Source organism: Hipposideros armiger, unplaced genomic scaffold, assembly GCF_001890085.2.
Source record: "Hipposideros armiger isolate ML-2016 unplaced genomic scaffold, ASM189008v1 scaffold_292, whole genome shotgun sequence".
NCBI classification, from domain to species: Eukaryota; Metazoa; Chordata; class Mammalia; order Chiroptera; family Hipposideridae; genus Hipposideros; species Hipposideros armiger.
In genome coordinates this window covers 1456761-1474227 of record NW_017731642.1, presented here as the reverse complement: position 1 = coordinate 1474227, position 17467 = coordinate 1456761, and the positions used below count along the sequence as shown (strand labels likewise).

The window sequence follows — 17467 nt, the reverse complement described above, 5'->3', positions numbered from 1 at the left end:
GGAAGGAAGGAAGGAAGGAAGGAAGGAAGGAAGGCCAGACACTTCTGATTACGGAAAACTACTCCTTGAACAATGTTGACAAAAGTGTCCACTTGTATACATTTTTTTGTCACCCCAGTATATATGTTTAAAGATACACTTAGTACCTTGTTTAGTAATCACTAACTGGTTATTATTCAAGTTCTGTATGTATAAATTCGATTAGACACTACTTTGTAGCTAACCATGCTGGCTTAACTTAGGTTTAAGTTTCCTTAGCTTAGTAACTGCTCACTGCAGCACTAGGGGTGCTTTAGCACATGGGAAGTTGCTGAGACTATCCTCTTTCATAGTGTGTTACTGTGGAAACTGATTCCACACAGGTTTCCGCTCCCTGATTTCCATCCCTAATGTCCTAGTGCTGGTACTCCAGGTCACACATCACCATTTCCCACTAGAACTGCTGCAGCTGCTTCCGGATGGTCCCCTCTGTCCCAGGCTCTCCCTTCTGAGGAGTAACACGGCTGCCAATGTCACTCCTCAGCTGAAAGCCTCTCAGTGGCTCCCTGTAAGGCTGTAGCCTCAGGACCCAGACCCCTGCCCCTCCAGGCCACCTGCCTTACTTGGAACCTGCCGCCACCATGTCAAATCCCCTCTCCACTTATGCTGCTCCTTGAGTAAAGTACACAGTGCTCTGCCCCTATTAAAAATCAGCCTTAGGGGGCTTCCCAAACCCCCAAACCCCAGGAAACCTTCATGATCCTCAAGTAGGATCCTCTCAGGTCCATGTGCCCAGTACCTTTCTTTCAGTTCTCCTTTTATTCCTCCAGCATTAGAGTTATCATTGAACAGTGCTTTGAAAATGTCTGTGTACATTCGAATCACCTGGCTATCTTATAAAAATGCAGATTCCCAGGGGCTGGCCGAGTGGCTCAGTTGGTTAAGAGCTCGCTCAAGAGTTTGAGCTCTGAGCAACAGCGGTTCAAGTCCCGGCCCGAGCTGAGCAGCCGCTGAGCNGTGGCTCAGTTGGTTAAGAGCTCGCTCAAGAGTTTGAGCTCTGAGCAACAGCGGTTCAAGTCCCGGCCCGAGCTGAGCAGCCGCTGAGCTGCCAAGGTGTCGGGGTGTGTCTCCTAAAAAAAAAAAAAAAAGCAGATTCCCATTCAGTAGGTCTGGGGTGGGGCCTGAGATTCTGCATTTCTAACAAGCTCCCCGATGGTGCTGATACTGCTCTTGCAGGGACCACACCTGAGTGGCCAAGCCAGGCACCTGTGTAAGCTCTTCAGGATGGGGTTCATTTCTCCAGCTCCCAACCACCTAGCACAGGGCTTTGCTTACCAAGAAATGCTTACCACCTGGAAACTGTCGAATAAGGTGGGACCCTACCAAGTCAATCTGGCCAAATCTGTCTTTTCCAAATGCAAACAGTTTCTCAGCCATATTATCCTTAATTTCTTAAAAGAATAAGGACTTCATTATTTTTTGAAAAATAATGTATTTATTATTTTTTTAAGGCCAGGCAATATAAGAAAGGACAAAGAAGATGGTAAAAACATCATTCAGGATCCCACTACCCAGAAATATTGTTAATATGTGGTAAACATCAATTACAGGCATAGTTTGCATATATTCAGATAAAAAGATAAAGGAATGAAAGAACAGAAGGGTGGCTTGGAGGGAGGGCAGTAAAGGATACATACAGATGGGATCACAATACATGTAGATGTAATTTAAAAGTATTAAGTATAAATGTTACTTGGATTTAACAGAGAAACAGAAATTGTGTTGAGACTGAAGGAATTGTAGAACTTCAGATGAATGGGTTCTTCCCAAGAGATATTAGTTTCTAAAAGATTTCTCTGAAGTTAAGGAAAAAAATAATGAAAAACATTAAGATGTTGAAATCATTCTTTTTTTTTAAACAATATATTTCAATTCCAGACTGTGCTACTGACAAACCTATTCCCTATTATGAAATGAATAATTAGTACTCATGCTTCTTCTCAAGTACCAATTTTGGTTATTTGTTAATATGACATTGTCAAGGTTTCTGTTCCATAACCATCATTTTCCGAGTTTAGTTTTAATTCAGTATGAAAACAAAGTCAGCATGCACCACAAATGCTTTCACCATAGTGTCTTCGTTTCTGAGTTTTGACTCATCATTTTGTTGTCTAAGAGTTTTCTAGAAAGTGCCTGAGTACTAGAGTCCTCAAGTTTATTCACATTTGAAAATGTCTGTTGCTTTTTATTGCCAACTTGGCTGGCAATACAATTCTTGGGTTATCCCTCTTACAGCTTCCTAGGCAATACTCCACAGTCTTCTGGCACTGAGGGACGTTCCAATAAAGCCAGAGGCAGACTGTCTTTTTCTCCTTTTGTGTGCCTTGTTTGGTCGGCCTGGATGGCCAGAGGAGACCTTCTTCCATTTATCCACCCAAACGACAATTACTCATGGAGTGTGTACTGTGTACTAGGGAGTGTTCTAGTGCTGAGCACTGCTGGAAATGTTTTAGTGTGGGTTATTCCATAGCAAATTTTGTTGCAACACAATGTGTCCATTTGAGCCTCAGATTCAAATCTTTATTTCAGAAAGCTGTCTTCTATTATGTCTTAATATTTTTCTTGTTCTTCTCATTTTCTGATCCCTTCCTTTCTCAGCGGGTTGTTGTGAATATTAAATGAGTTAATATATGTAAATCACTTGGGAGAGCACCTGGCACTTACTTCAAAGTAGGATGGGGGGGGGAGGAGGAGGATTCTCTTCTTCAGGAAGATAAGTGTCATGCCTTCCATATCTATCTCAATATCAAGAATCATTTTCCCATCTTCTTATTCATTTCTTTTCATATGATTTTCTGTAGCCTGACCACTGTCTCATGACATTTTCAGCTGTTTTCATTCTTACTTTTTATTTCTAATGTGGCTTTCCTCTCCATGTTTATACGTTTTTCTTTCACTCCTCTTTTGAAAATTGTAAGTGTAGTTTTCATCTCTTTATGTGGACTTATCATCTCTAATTTGAATTCTTATATACCAAAGAAGAGCTTTTTTGCTTTTTTTTAAAGAGACCAATAACATTATCTATAATTTCTTTGATGCTATGGAAAATTGTTTTAACTCTTGTTTTTGGAGGGTAATTCTTTTTGTGATCCATTTTCTTCATTGTCTTTTAAATTCTTTACCTGTCTATGCTCAAGTCCCATGTTAACTCTTGTCCTAAGATTATTTATTTTTAAACAGAGCCATATATTTGTTGAATAATGAAAGGATCCACAGAGGGAGAGAATTGGGGTACACTGTAGCTTTAACTTTAGTTTTCTTGAACATCCACTCACCAAGTCTGCTATTTATCTTGACCTGGAGTGTATGTTCCCTTAGTTTGTATGTAGCAGACTGCTGTGATGCACAGAAAAGCCCTGTTCCATGATAAGCACCTTGAGTTCTAATCTATCAAACTCCTTCCCCCATACACACACACACACACACACACACACACACACACACACACACACACGAAATTAGCTGGCTTACAGGAAACGAGGAGAGCATGTCACACTCAGCTCTATTCCCCTACAAGTCGCTTCACCATCTGGATCTTGAATGGGGTTTTCACAGAAGCTTCCCACTTCTCCAGTGGGCCCACATCCTTAGATCTCATTTGTTTAATTAAAGGCCACTGAACATACCTTTCTGAACTGAGAGACTCATTTTTAGTGAAATCTGTTTCCTGCTGAAGGTCTGAGAAGGTAAGTGTCTGCTCTCAAATTACCTCTTGTTTTCATCTATATTTCATAGAGTTTGGCAAGTTAACTAAACTCTTTTGGGTGTAATATTCCAAGTAACAAAAGCCTAATCTAAAGTAACATAAGATATCCCTGTCTAAATAAATAAATAAAGGAAAGAAGAAAGAAAGGTAAGAAAGGAAAGAAAGAGAAAGGAAAGGGAGGAAGGAGGAAGGAGGGGGAAGTAGAGAAGGAAAGAAGGAAGGAAGGAAAGAAGGAAGGAAGGAAGGAAGGAAGGAAGGAAGGAAGGAGAAAGAGAAAAAAAGGAACATATTGGCTTATAAACAGAGCAGTCTACAATATAGATGTGGTGGCCTCAGGCACAACTGGATCTAGGGATTTATGTATCATCCTTGAACTTGGTGACTATCTCCATACTGTTTATATATTACTTTTCTCTCAAGAGTCACGCTCCACAGGCAACGAAATGGCCACTGTTAGCTCCAAGACAACATCATCTTTACAGCTTGTAAACTTGGAGAAAAAGCACTGTCCCCAAAGGCTAAGTACCAGGGAAGAACTCAATTGGACTGGTTTGGCTCCTGTGCCCACGTCTGAACCGACTGGCTGTGGTTGGAGAACTCTGATTAGCCAGCTCTGGGCCATTTAACCACCTCTGGGAAGAGAGGTAAGAAAAGAAAGACAGAAAAAGGAAAAGGAGGATAGAATGAAGGAAGGAAAGGCAGGGAGGGAGTGAAGATAAGGACAGTCCTCCTCTAAACACGGACTGAACAGGATTAATTATACAATTCCAGACAGCTCACTCTCCAAAGGGAAGTAGGCTAGGCAGGGGAAAACAAAAACCAAAAAACAAAAAATCAAGTCCATACTGCAGTATCAAGTTTGCTTCATACTTTGAAGTTTGGGCTTAGAACCACTTTTCTGTGTCATTGATGGTATTTATTTCTGTTTTTCATTCTTCATAGCTTTCACTGGGTTTCTTCAGAATGCCTTTGCTTTGACATTTTTAACCAGAAGCCCTCTTTTCCTATTTTTTACTCCAACAATACTAACAGCACTTGATAGTTACAAATAAGTCTTTCAAGCCTTACTAATCATTTCATAATCTACAGGGAGGGCTGGGAGGAAATGGGAATGAAGTTATTTTCATTTTACAGATTAGAAAACTGAGTCCCCGCAAGTGTTAATAAACTTGCTAAAGAGTATACAGCAAATCAAGTGGCTGAGAAAATAACCAAACCTCAATCCAGGGATTCTGGCTCTCAGCAAAGCGTTCTTAACTCTCCGCAAATGACTGCGCTTGTGCTTTCCTCCTAAAAACCATCTTTCCAAACCATAATAGTTCAACCAATATTTACACAGAAAGCCTTAAAAGATTTTTAAGCACGTATATAAAGGATTCATCAGATTGAAATGATGGATGGATGGATGGATGGATGGATGGATGGATGGAGATTTATATACATATACATATGAGGTGTGATTTAAAAAATAGTGAATGTTTAAACAAAAAAAATTTATTACAGTAAAAGACATATTGCCATTTATCCCCCTCAAAATACTCCCCCTCACTTTGAACACACTTATCCCATCTTTCTTGCCACTTTCTGAAGCAGTTCTGGAAGTCCTCTTTCGTGAGTGTCTTTACTTCATCCTCCATCATGACAATGCTTTATGCTACACATGGCTTCTGGTATGGGAAATTCTCTCAAATAAAAACATTACGGTAGGTCCTCATCCACCTTATTCACCGGATCTGGCACCGTGTGACTTCTGGCTCTTCCCCAAAGTCAAAATGACCACAAAAGGTAAACGTTTTGAATCAATTCAGGACATCAAGGCAGCCACGATGGTGCAACTAAAGACACTCACAAAAGAGGACTTCCAGAACTGCTTCAGAAATTGACAAAAATGATGGATAAGTGTGTTTGAAGCGAGGAGGAGTACTTTGAAGGGCATTAATGGCAATGTGTCTTTTACTGTAACAATTTTTTTAAATTGAAACAGTCACCATATTTTTTTATCACACCTCATATTTTAATGAAAGCTGTTTTCAATCCATATGGCAACACAAAATAAGTGAAAATGGAGTGTTGCTAAGGTGCAAGCCTGCCAAACCTGAAATGAATCCTTAATTGGACACACAGAGACTATTGTAATTGGCACACTGTTTTAAGATGATCATTCAGTAAGTGCTTGAGAGTGTGTTCTCGTCTGGAAAGTTAAATAGTCTGCCAGGATCTTGTTCGCAATGATACCTTGCTTAGCAAATCCTTTTTCCATCACAACCAGCATAAAGTTAAGCTCCAGTCCATCCCATGAGTTATCCATATTCTAAATTAAGGGTGTACAAATCAATGTGGTTTCACTGAAATAAATGGCTCCTTTCTCTCCGCAGCCCGAGAAACACTCAGCATGAAAACAAGCATGTAAGCACGCTGCATGGGAGCATGTCCTCACTTCGTCTGTTCCCTTTGCACGACCTGCTCATGCTCCTTGTCAACCCATTGTCATCTCATGCCTCTTCCTTTTCTAGTTAAGCACCCCCTCCACTCCCTTCTTCTGCCAGCCCGGCTCACTGACAAGACTCTTCATTTTCCAGTTTATGGGCTAAAGATGAAAAAAATGTTAATTGAGGGTTAAGGCTTTAGCATCAAAACTGGGAATACGCCACTGCATAACAAAGATCATTTCTTGGAATTATTCACTTAAATGTTTACAAGAAACAATCATTAAGTGTCCCAGATTGATTCACAAATGTAATTAATGAAAGAGCTGCTCATAGTTTCCATTTGCTGGTTTGTTTTAATCCTACTGTATAAAATTTTTTTTGGCACTTCAACAAAATCCCATCCAATGATTAAAGGAGGTAAAGATTCATAAAGCAAAAATGTTATTGCAAGTTCAACTTGCCAGGGTGTATTGCAAACCCAACTTAGACACGATCATTATGTGATGCAAAAGCCATGCTAACAAAACAAAAATAATACAGTCGGTGCCAATGCCTCATAATTTTGGACAGTCAGGAAGAAATGCTTCCAGTCCCTAATTGATTTCTCCTTTGCTGTTTGTGGGATGAAATATGTAACTGAAAATGCCTTTGCTGTCCCAGACTGAGGAAGACATAATGAACTCTGGCTTGCCAGATTGTTCAGCAACATCTAAAGGTTTGCAAAAAATAAAATAAAATAAAACAGCTCTTGTCTGTTTTTTCCTAGTCAACTTTAATTACTGTAAGGATGGGTGCAGCAGGATAAATGTTTCCTTTTCACTTCAGTGCTGAAAGAGACAGAAGTCCTCTAGCTGCCTTTTATGTTTAAGCTCTGAGGTCCGCAGCCTATTCTTATTCACCAACTGGAAAAGATTTGTTGCAATGGCCAGTTTGATGTTTTGTGCTCAGCTCCCAAAGTCCCGATTTGAAGTTCATTCTCTTCCACTTAAGGAGACACTTCATTTTTTCCTTTAATTTAAAAAATGTTCTGAATGCAAAGCGACATTACAAGGACTACTAGGTTGCCTAATATAAATCCCACGTGTGTGACACTCTTCGGGTTGTGTCAGCAGACAAGGTCAGATCAGCTAAACTGACCAGCTGCCAAGCAGCCAGTTCGCAAAAAAGTTTTAAGCACGCTCCATGTGTACAAGCCAAAGTCAGGCCTGAAATCTAAACTGAGGGCAACAAGTACTTGGTCTTAAAATGGCCCGTGGAATTTAATCTTGTTAAGCAAATTCAAACTGGGCAGTTGTCCATAATGACCCAATGGAAAATCATAGAAAAACATCTTTAACTGAGTGACCCTGTCCAGTCCAAGACTTTCTGCCTATCTTGGTATCATTACTGGCTGGGACTGGAAAACAGAGCCTGCTCCCCTCACTCTAGCCCCACCCTGGCTCCTAGTTATTCAAGGCTTCTTCAGGAAAACATGAGGGTAAGAATTTACATGGTCCCTACAGTGAACATGTCTTCACAAATCCTTAATATGTTAGGAAAATTGCTCCTCAATTTTCTAGGGGCATAGGATGAACTTAGGGGTTCCTTGATGGGCTAGGGGTGAAGGTGTAAGTAGAATTGGGGTTAAAAAAAGAAAAAGTCCTATCTAGGAACATGTTATGAAATAAAGTAATTCCTAATCATTCATTTCATAAGGGATTAGCAGAGGGATATCATAGGTAACAGAAATCCACGGGCCTCTCCTATTTTAACTATTAGTTTGCAAAATAAATATTTTAATCCAAGTTTCTACTGGAGAACAAAATAAATTAAGTGTCTACTGTTTTGTGGAATTCACAATAGTGAACCAACCCAAAGGGAGGTAACGAGATTCCAAGACAGGCGAGAATCCCAAACAACACAAACAGAACGATCCGTCATCACTCACGGGGGCCTGGAACAGTCCAACTAAAGCAAAGACTTCATTCTGACAGTCCTATCAGAGCAGCATTTTGGCAGGTATGAATAAACGCTTTCTTGAGGATTAAACAGGAAATGGTGTTAAATAAACTCCACTCACTGTGAGAGGAAATCTTTAACTACTCATGTATTGCTAACTTAAAATTTGTTTTCTACCAAAGAGAAAATGCAACTCAGTCATCTACATAAGACAGAAAACAAACTGGTAAACGACATACTTATTCTGAGAAAATCAAATAAAAAGAATACTGACCCTCTACTTCTGAGGTGAGATGGCAAGGATGTTGACTCTTTGAACATTCCTTGCTCCTTGATTTCACTGAAGCCTCCATCGTAAGTTAGCTGAAGTGGGTGACTCTTTAAATGGCCAATGGGGTTTGATTCTGTTAAATAAGTCCCATTGATTTTCACCATAGAGTTCCCCATCAGACTTCTTCCTTTGGATTCCCCTGTCTTCTTTCCTGTAATAACCAAGGAAATGTTTTGTAAAAGCATTTCTTATTTTAGGAATCAGTCTTTCAGTAATTTTTTCAATCTAAGAATGTATACAATTTAAAAACTATGTTACTTATAATTGAGTCTGGAATTGTATGGCTAAAACCTCTCTGAACATATATAAGACCTCACCACAATTTTAGGCTTGGCATCATCAATTCAGCAGGTAAAAATGAACAGGATCTTATCTCTATTAGCTTACAATCTACCTAAGGCAAACACTTGAACTTAGGATTATGAACTACCCAAGTCCACATATATACTCTGGTTCCCATAATAATAACTCCTCTTTCAAAATTTCATATAATTTTTGATTCAAAAAATATTTATTGAGTGACTCCCTGATGTCACGCACTGTCCTAAGCACTTGGGATGCATCCGTGACAAAACAAAGATCCCAGACCTCATAGGTCATTCTATATACACCCTAATAGGTGTGAACAGACAATAAGTAATACACCATAATAAAAATAACATAAAATAATAAGTGCTATGGCAAAAAGCAAAAGCAGAAAAGTGGAGAAGGGTAAAAGATACTGGAAATGGAGGCAGGTAGCAATTTTGCACAGGGTGGGCATGGTAGACAGACCCTTAAAGGAGGTGATGCATCTAGCCATTAGATGACAAGGAACAGTATTTTCAGCAGAGGGGCCAGCAGGTGTGGAGGCCCAAGGCAGGAGTGTGCTTGACATGCTCAAGGAACAGCAGAAGTGGAGTATATGAGGGGGAGAAGAGGAGGAAAGGTGATCGGGGGAAGGGGCCTGATCATGGAGGCTAGCAGACCACTGCCAGGCAATGGAAAGAAGAGAGTGCTAAAACCCCTATGACGCTTTCTAAAGGGGAATTAGAGAGTTGCAAAACGATGCCCAATCTCTGAAATGAAATATCTATTGTGTTTATGACTGCAAATTCTAGACTTCTAATACAACACTGTTTCTTTATCAGCAATTGACATTAGGAATAGCTTATCCTTAATGCTGTTACTATACTCTAGTCTGTGATAAAATATTTTTATCTGACGGGGAAGGGGGGGATGAGCTTCATATAGAAAATACTGTTTTGCAAGCTCTTCCAAAATGACTCACAGTTTCCTTTTCTGCAATTGAACCAACAACCCAATAAAACCCAACAATACTGCCTAGTCTACTCCTCTGACCAAGCTCCCTACTTTCAAAACACTGAATTGTAAAGCTGAAAGGAACCTTAGAGAATGGCTGGTCTAACTTTCATTTTTCAGATGAGAAAATTGAGAATTGAAAAGGTTAAGTGACTAGTTTAAGGTCACAAAGGAAGTTCATGGAGAGCCAGTACTGCATGGTGGGTAGGCTTTGCATTCCATCAGACTTGGGGTCAAGTACAGGCTGTGTGATGCAGCAGGTCACTCAACTTTTCTCTCACCTTCCTCAATGGTCCCCGCCTCTTGGGGAGGTGGTGAGAACTAAATGATATGGCCTAGTAATGTGACTTATATGGATCTAGCACACTCAAAACCTAGACGTCATTGTCATTATTATTAATGGAACCCAAGAATCCTGACTTCTGGCCCAGGGCTTTCTCCACGGCACCGTACTACCTTAAACTACTTTACTACTGAATTACAAGGCATGTGTTTTCTTTTATATTACAAAGCACCTGTAGCCTGGGCCTATATTTTAGCATTTGTGTCTTTCATTCACTTCACGCCACAAAGATTTATCCAGTACCCACTGCTGTGTGCCAGCTGCTATTCCAGGTGCGGGTGGCCCAGTGGTGAACACGAAGTCCCAGCCCTCATGGGGCTACTGTTCTAGAGGGGAAAAGGCACCCGCACGCGTGGGTGAAGAAGCTACAGACCTCTATCTTCACAGTCTACTAGAGCAAGCTTGTCAAGGACTACTACAGGGAAGAGCTGCCCCGGGGCTCACTCTCACTCCTGATGGATGTCCGCCATTCAACATGAGTAACGATGCTCTGTGTCACCCTGGCAAATACCTGCAGCACTCCGTGCTACTCTTGCAATGCATCATGGGTAAACTTCAAAAAGATCCCACAACCAGCAGCATCACTGTGCAGGAACAGTTTCATTACACAGATCTTTCTCTACCTACTGTATACTTGACCCTGTTTAAGGCTCTCGGGCTACAAACAGAGAAAACCTCTTTACCTACTGAAGTTGCTCAGTCTAGTAGGGGAGACAGAAGCAGGCGTGGGTAAAGAGAAAAATGCAGTATAGCATGGTCTGAGCCAGGTAAGGAGGCTACAGAGAGCAGGAGAGTCCTGAGAGGTTGAGAGTTGGTCAGGGAAAGATTCATAGAGGAGGTGGAGCCTGTGAAGCATTCTGAAGGTTTAACAGGAGGCAAAAAAGAAAGGTGTTCGGAGAAGAAGGGAAAAAAGCCTTGTCGGAGCCAGCTGCATGTGTGCACAAGTGGGAAGCTAGACAGTTCAGCAGGACCATGCTCGGAAGGGCCTTGTGTTTGGTTTAATGCTTTGCTGTTGCCATCTTGAAATTCTGAATAATGTTTTAACAAAGAGCTCCACATTCTTATTTTGCACTGGGCCTAGCAAATATTTAGCAGATCCTGCCGGAGACTTGAAACGGCAGGATGAGTGGGGAAACTGCAAGGAGTTCATATTGCTGGTGCACAGACTGGAGGGCTGGGGGTAGGCAAAGGAGAGTCGAGAGAAGGGCCTGGAATGTTAGGCTGGGGCCAGATCACAGCAGAGCTGTACATGCTAAGGAGTAGGAACTTCATCCCCTAGGCCAGGAGTCGGCAAACTCCAGCCCCAGCAAATCTGGCCTGCCTCCTGTCTTGGGATAGCCTGCAAGCTAAGAATGGTTTTTATATTTTTTAATGGTTGGGGCGAAAAAATGGAAAGAAAAACAGTTATTTTGTAACGTGATAATTATATGAAATTCAAATTTCAGTGGCCATAAGTCAGTCTATGGTTGCTTTCCCACCACAATAAGAAGGCTGAACAGACTGTATGGCCCACAAGGTCTAAAAGATTTATTATCTGGCCCTTTACAAAAAAACTTTGCCAACTTTTGTGCTAGGTCAGTGTTACCCAAACTGTGTTCCCCAAAAGACAGGTCCCACAGCCAAGTAGATTTGTGAAATGTTGTGTTGGATTAAAATTAAACAGGTTTCGGCCGGCCGAGTGGCTCAGTTGGTTAAGAGCTCACTCAAGAGAGTTTGAGCTCTGAGCAACAGCGGTTCGATGCCAGCCCAAGCTGAGCAGCTGCTAAGCTGCCAATAGGTAGCAGGATGGCTCACATTAAAAAAAAAAAAAAATTAAACAGGTTTCTTTACCAGATGGCTTTATCAACCCTTTAAATATGCTCATGTGTATTACGATTCTCCAAGGAGAGAAAATAGGCAGACTTATTTGAGCACTGAACCCTTTTTCTAAAGAAAAGTTATTCATATTTTGCGACAATGTTCCTTGGAACTCATTTGGCAAACACTCCTTTAGGCACAGGGGGTTTTTAGCAAGAAAATGACGCAACCTGATTTTTATTTGCTTCCTGACCTCTTGCTCTGTATGCACACACAGAAAATGATCCTTTTTCATGGGCCACTGAAATAAAGGGATAAGGCTGCTGCTCACAGCCATGTCTGGTTGGGAGCTTGGCTTCCTCAGGCTCTGTGGCTGCTCCAAGGGCGGAGGGCTCTGTGTTGACTCAACTCCAGCCCCACACCTGGAGGGTAGAGCAAGACAGGAGGGCTGGAGGACCAGGGACAAGGCAAGAGGTGACAAAGGCAGCGTGACAGTGGTGGGAAAGGAGAACACAGACCCCAGAGATATTTAGAAAGCCAAGTAGGAAGCCCATCGAAGGCTTGGTGATGGCAAAGAGGACAGGGATGGGTGAGAAGGCGGAGGCTGCACTTAGGTCTCTGTCTGGCCTGAGTAACTGGGGAGATGTTTGCAACACTGCCCCTCCAGCCATAAACCCTACTTGAACACAGGGCAATTCAATGTTGGTCCTGTGAAGGTGACTACACACATCTTTCATTTTCTTAAATCAGAAATTCTGAACCTGCCGCCACACCCCTAGACCTGCCTGTGGCAGTGTCAGCTACAAATGACTTCACACCAAAGGGAGGGACGCACCCTCTGTCTCCACGCAAGGTTGCTTTCAGTTACCCAACAAAGGATACCTTTTCTAAACAACAGGGACTCTGAAACAAGCCCAGGGAGCTCCTGTACAAATGATAGTGATTGCAAGGCTAAAGCGCTAAAATATCTTTTTTTAATTGGGCAATGTTGCATTTAAAGTGACAATGACTTTTTACTGCCATTGTTTCTTAAGTGCTGACACAGAACCCCGGGACGATGAAAATAGTGAAGTGAGGCAACTGCAAACAGGGTGGAGGAAAGAACCTCAGCGAAGACATGCTTCGGTGCAGCCTGGAGTCGTGAAGATGGCCTCAGTGCTGGGAAATGATGCTGTGGGTGGCACCTCCCAGAGCACAGGTGAGGTGCGTGGCCAAGGGCCAGGCAGCCCAGGAGGGAAGCAGCTAAGCCACGAGCGAAGCAGAGACGAGGCTGGTGGGTTAAACAGCCATCTCTTCAGTCACCTTCACAAAGACATGAACAGCTCAGCAAGCAGCAGGGTTTTCAGTGTGAACTACCAGGAGTAAAATTCATTAAACAGGGATGCAATATTCAGGTTCAGAAGCCTGGAACAACAGCTTAGTAACCCTTAGACCAGCTAGCTCTGCTATCCTGTTTATAAGGAGTGACCCTGTTCCTATCTGAGTCTGACTTCACCCCTAACCTTGGGCTCCAGATCTCACCCCCTTCTCATCTTGACAAAGACTTTGCTTCTGCAGTTACCAATCCTTTCTGATTTAACTGGTCTGATGGGGGGCCCCACCGTGGAATGTTCTAAAAGTTCCTCAGGTGATTCTAATGTGCAGCTACAGTTGAGAAACATTAAGTCGGGTGATGTCTCTCCCTTGCTTAAACCCAGCCAGGGGCCCTGGCTTTTCACTGTAAAGCAGAATAAAGTCCAGGCCATTTCCCCCTGCCCAGCCCAGCCCAGCCCTGTGGCCTCAGCTCCTTTCCCAGGGCTAAGCACCTTCCAGCCACACTGGCCTTCAGGTCCTCCACCACCCGAGACTGCTCCAGTCTTAAGCCTTACTGTGCCTTCAGTGAGGCACTTGTCCACAGATTTTGACATGGCTGCCTTCTCCTCATGATTCACATTTCAACTCAGATGCCACCTCCTCAAGGACACCTTCCAGGGCCATGAGCTAATGCAAATTCCTCCTGTCACAGTCACTCTCCATCTCATTATCTGGCTTATCTTCTTCAGAGCACTTCTCAAAACCCAAATTACCTTATTTCTTTGGTTTCCTGTTTCGTACTTATCTATCTCCTCTCACTAGATTGTAAACTCTTTGAGGACAGGACTCTGGTGGCCTAGAATGGTGCCTGGCACTTAGCAGGGGCTCAATAAATATCTGATTGACTGTTAGAAAAGAAACAAATTGGGACATCAAGATAAAGCAAGCTGCCTAATTATATAGAGTCATCCATCCATATCCACAGGCTCTGCAACTGTGGCTTCAACCAACCTCAGGTCCAAAATATTTGGAAAAAATGTTACATTGTTGCTAACATGTGTTATGTAGTTAGGCCTATGATGGCTGCATCTATACTGAACATGTATAGACTTTTCTTGTCATTATTCCCTAAACAATACAGTATAATAACTATTTGCATAGCAATTATATTGCATTAGGTATTAGAAGTAACCTAGAGATGATTTAAAGTTTCTGGGAGGCAAAGACTCCATCAAAAAACTACTGGAACTAATAGACAAATTCAGTAAGGTAGCAGGATACAAAATCAATACTCAGAAATCAGTTGCATTTGTATATACCAATAATAAACTATCGGAAGGAGAAATTAAGAAAACAATTCTGTTTACAATTGCTTCAAGAACTATAAAATATTTAAGAATAAATTTAACCAAAGAAGAAAAAGACCTGTACTTTGAAAACTGTAAGACACTGAAGAAAGAAATAAAGGAAGATACAAACAAATGGAAAAACATTCCATGCTCATGGATAGGAAGTCTTAATATAGTTAAAATGTCATATTGCCTAAAGCAATATACAGATTTAATGCAATTCCTATCAAACAACCTAGGGCATTTTTCACAGAAATAGAAAATATAATCCTAAAATTTATACAGAATCAAAAAAGACCCCAAATAGCCACGGCAATCCTGAAAATAAGAACAAAGTTGGGGGATCACGCTTCCAGACATTAGAACGTACTACAAGGCCACAATAATCAAAACAGTATGGTACTGGCATAAAAATAGGCACATAGATCAATGGAACAGAATAGAGACCCCAGAATTAAATCCAGGCATATATGGGCAGTTAGTCTATGACAAGGTAAGCAAGAAGTTACATTGGGGTAAAGATAGTCTATTTAATAAATGGTGCTGGGAAAATTGGACTGACACATGCAAAAAAATGAAACTGGACCACCTCCTTACACCATATACAAGAACAAATTCAAAATGGATTAAAAACTTAAATATAAGACCTGAGTCCATAAAACTCCTAGAAGAAAATATAGGGTCTAAATTTGCAGTCATTACCTCGAGCAATATTTTTACTGATACATCCCCGCAGGCTAGGAAAGTAAAAGAAAAAAATGAACATATGGGACTACATCAAACTTAAAAGTTTTTTCACAACAAAAGAAACCATCAATAAAACAAAAAGGAAGCCTACTGAATGGGAAAAGATATTTGTCAATGAGATATCTGATAAGGGATTAATATCCAAAATATATAAAATGCTCATGCAACTCAACACCAAAAAAACAAACAACCCAATTAAAAAATGGGCAGAGGACATGAAGAGACATTTCTCCAAAGAGGACATACAGATGGCCAACAGGCATATGAAAAAATGTTCAACCTCACTTAGCATTAGGGAAATGCAAATAAAAACCACAATGAGATACAACCTCACCCCAATCAGAATGGCTATCATCAATAAATCAACAAACAACAAATGTTGGTGAAGTTGTGGGGAAAAGGGAACCCTGGTGCACTGTTGGTGGAACTGCAGATTGGGGCAGCCACTATGGAAATCAGTATGGAGGTATCCCAAAAAACTGGAAATGGAACTACCTTATGATCCAGCAATTCCATTCTTAGGTATTTATCCAAAAAAAACAAGACATTAATCCGAAAAAAATATATGCACCCATATGTTCATTGCGGTACTATTCACAATTGCTAAGACTTGGAAACAACCGAAATGCCCATCAGAAGACGACTGGATTAAGAAACTATGGTACATTTACACAACGGAGTATTACTCAGCTATAAAGAAGAAGGAAATAGTACCATTTGCAACAATATGGATGTAACTAGAGAACGTTATGCTAAGTGAAATAAGTCAGTCAGAGAAAGACAAATACTATATGATCTCACTTATATGTGGAATCTAAAAAACTGAATAAATAAGAAATGTAAACAGAAATAGTCTCAGAGACACAGAGGAAAAACTGAGGGTTGCTAGTTGGGAGCGGGTGGGGATGAAGGAGAAGGGGAAGGGATGAGACAATACAAATTGGTAACTACAATATGGCCTCAGGGATAGACAAGACAGTCTGGGGAATATAATCAATAATGTTGCAAATATTTTTTAGGGGGCCAGATGGACTCATGTCTTGTTAGGGAGACCACTTCATAGTCGGTGTAGAGACCTGACCACCGCATTGTATTTCTGAAACTGATGTTGAATAATAATGTATGTCAACTATAATTATATATACATATAGTCATGGGACGTGGAGTAGAGTGTGGGAATGGAGTCAATGGAATTGTAATAGATAAGCATGATATCGGGGGTGGGAGAGCAGTAGATGGGGGCGGGGGAGTTGATTCTGTGTGAGGGGTAAAAAGGATAACTATTGCATTGTTCTGTACACCTGAAACTAACAATAAAAAATTAAAAAATTAATTAATTAAATTAAATTAAATTTTTTAAAAAACCCAGAGGCTAGAGAATAGGATAAGATGAAGAGTTCACAATAAATGCCCCTAAAATGTATATTTAAGGAAGCATAATCTTTTTATTGGGCGTATTTGTTTTAATTGTAAATAAATGGATATTTTCTGGAAAAAAAAAGTATATAGGAGGATGTGTGTAGGTTTTCTGCAAATATTACACCATTTTATATAAGGGACTTGAGCATCCATGGATGTTGGTATTGCATGGGGTCCTGGAAGCAGTCCCTTCACCAATACCGAGGGATGACTATACTCCATTACAGCATCGCAGTGTGAAGCACATACCCTATACTGCCTGTCTTTCTCCCCGATTCTACCTCTTCAGCTATGTCAGGGATCACTAGGGGCCACAGGGACCAGACAGGAAAATGAGTGAAGTGGGCTGGGAGACATGGGGCTCTGCAGATCATATCCCGGGTTAACAGGGGTGGGTTCTACTCAGCTCCAATCATTCCCATGGGCGCCACACAGAAAGGGGACCCAGAGTTGCCGGATCTGCTGATTCTTCATAAGAAGTCATAACTCCAGAATTATGACTTCCATGAGACCTTCTACATTTAAATGTTGGAGACTAATGAGAAGAGAACACTTGTATGTCAAAGTAGAATACTCAGGTGGTGGCTTGTAACCTTGGCATCCATTCTCAGATTATCTCCCCTCTGTGACTGTAAACCCATCCTTTTTCATCAATCCTTAGACTAAAGGAGAATCAGTTCTGTCAGCCCTTGGTAAAGTGGTTTTATAACTTTTTAAAACTACACAGAGCAATAATAAATTTATATGATTTAATATACATATGCTATTAATAAA

The 17467-nt window shown here is 41.1% G+C and overlaps 1 protein-coding gene across 2 annotated transcripts in view; it reads right to left on the bottom strand.

The window, feature by feature from the left end:
- The window catches only part of LOC109391427 (armadillo repeat-containing protein 2-like), a 118432-nt gene that overhangs the window by 91998 nt on the left and 8967 nt on the right, over positions 1 to 17467 (bottom strand). For both annotated transcript variants that reach the window (XR_002125802.1, XM_019658982.1), the window contains exon 2: positions 8387 to 8594. Coding sequence is in view for 1 of the 2 variants with exons in the window: in XM_019658982.1 (XP_019514527.1) it covers positions 8387 to 8559 (173 nt within the window). In the remaining variant the exon portion in view is untranslated. The remainder of the gene's footprint in view (positions 1 to 8386; positions 8595 to 17467) is intronic.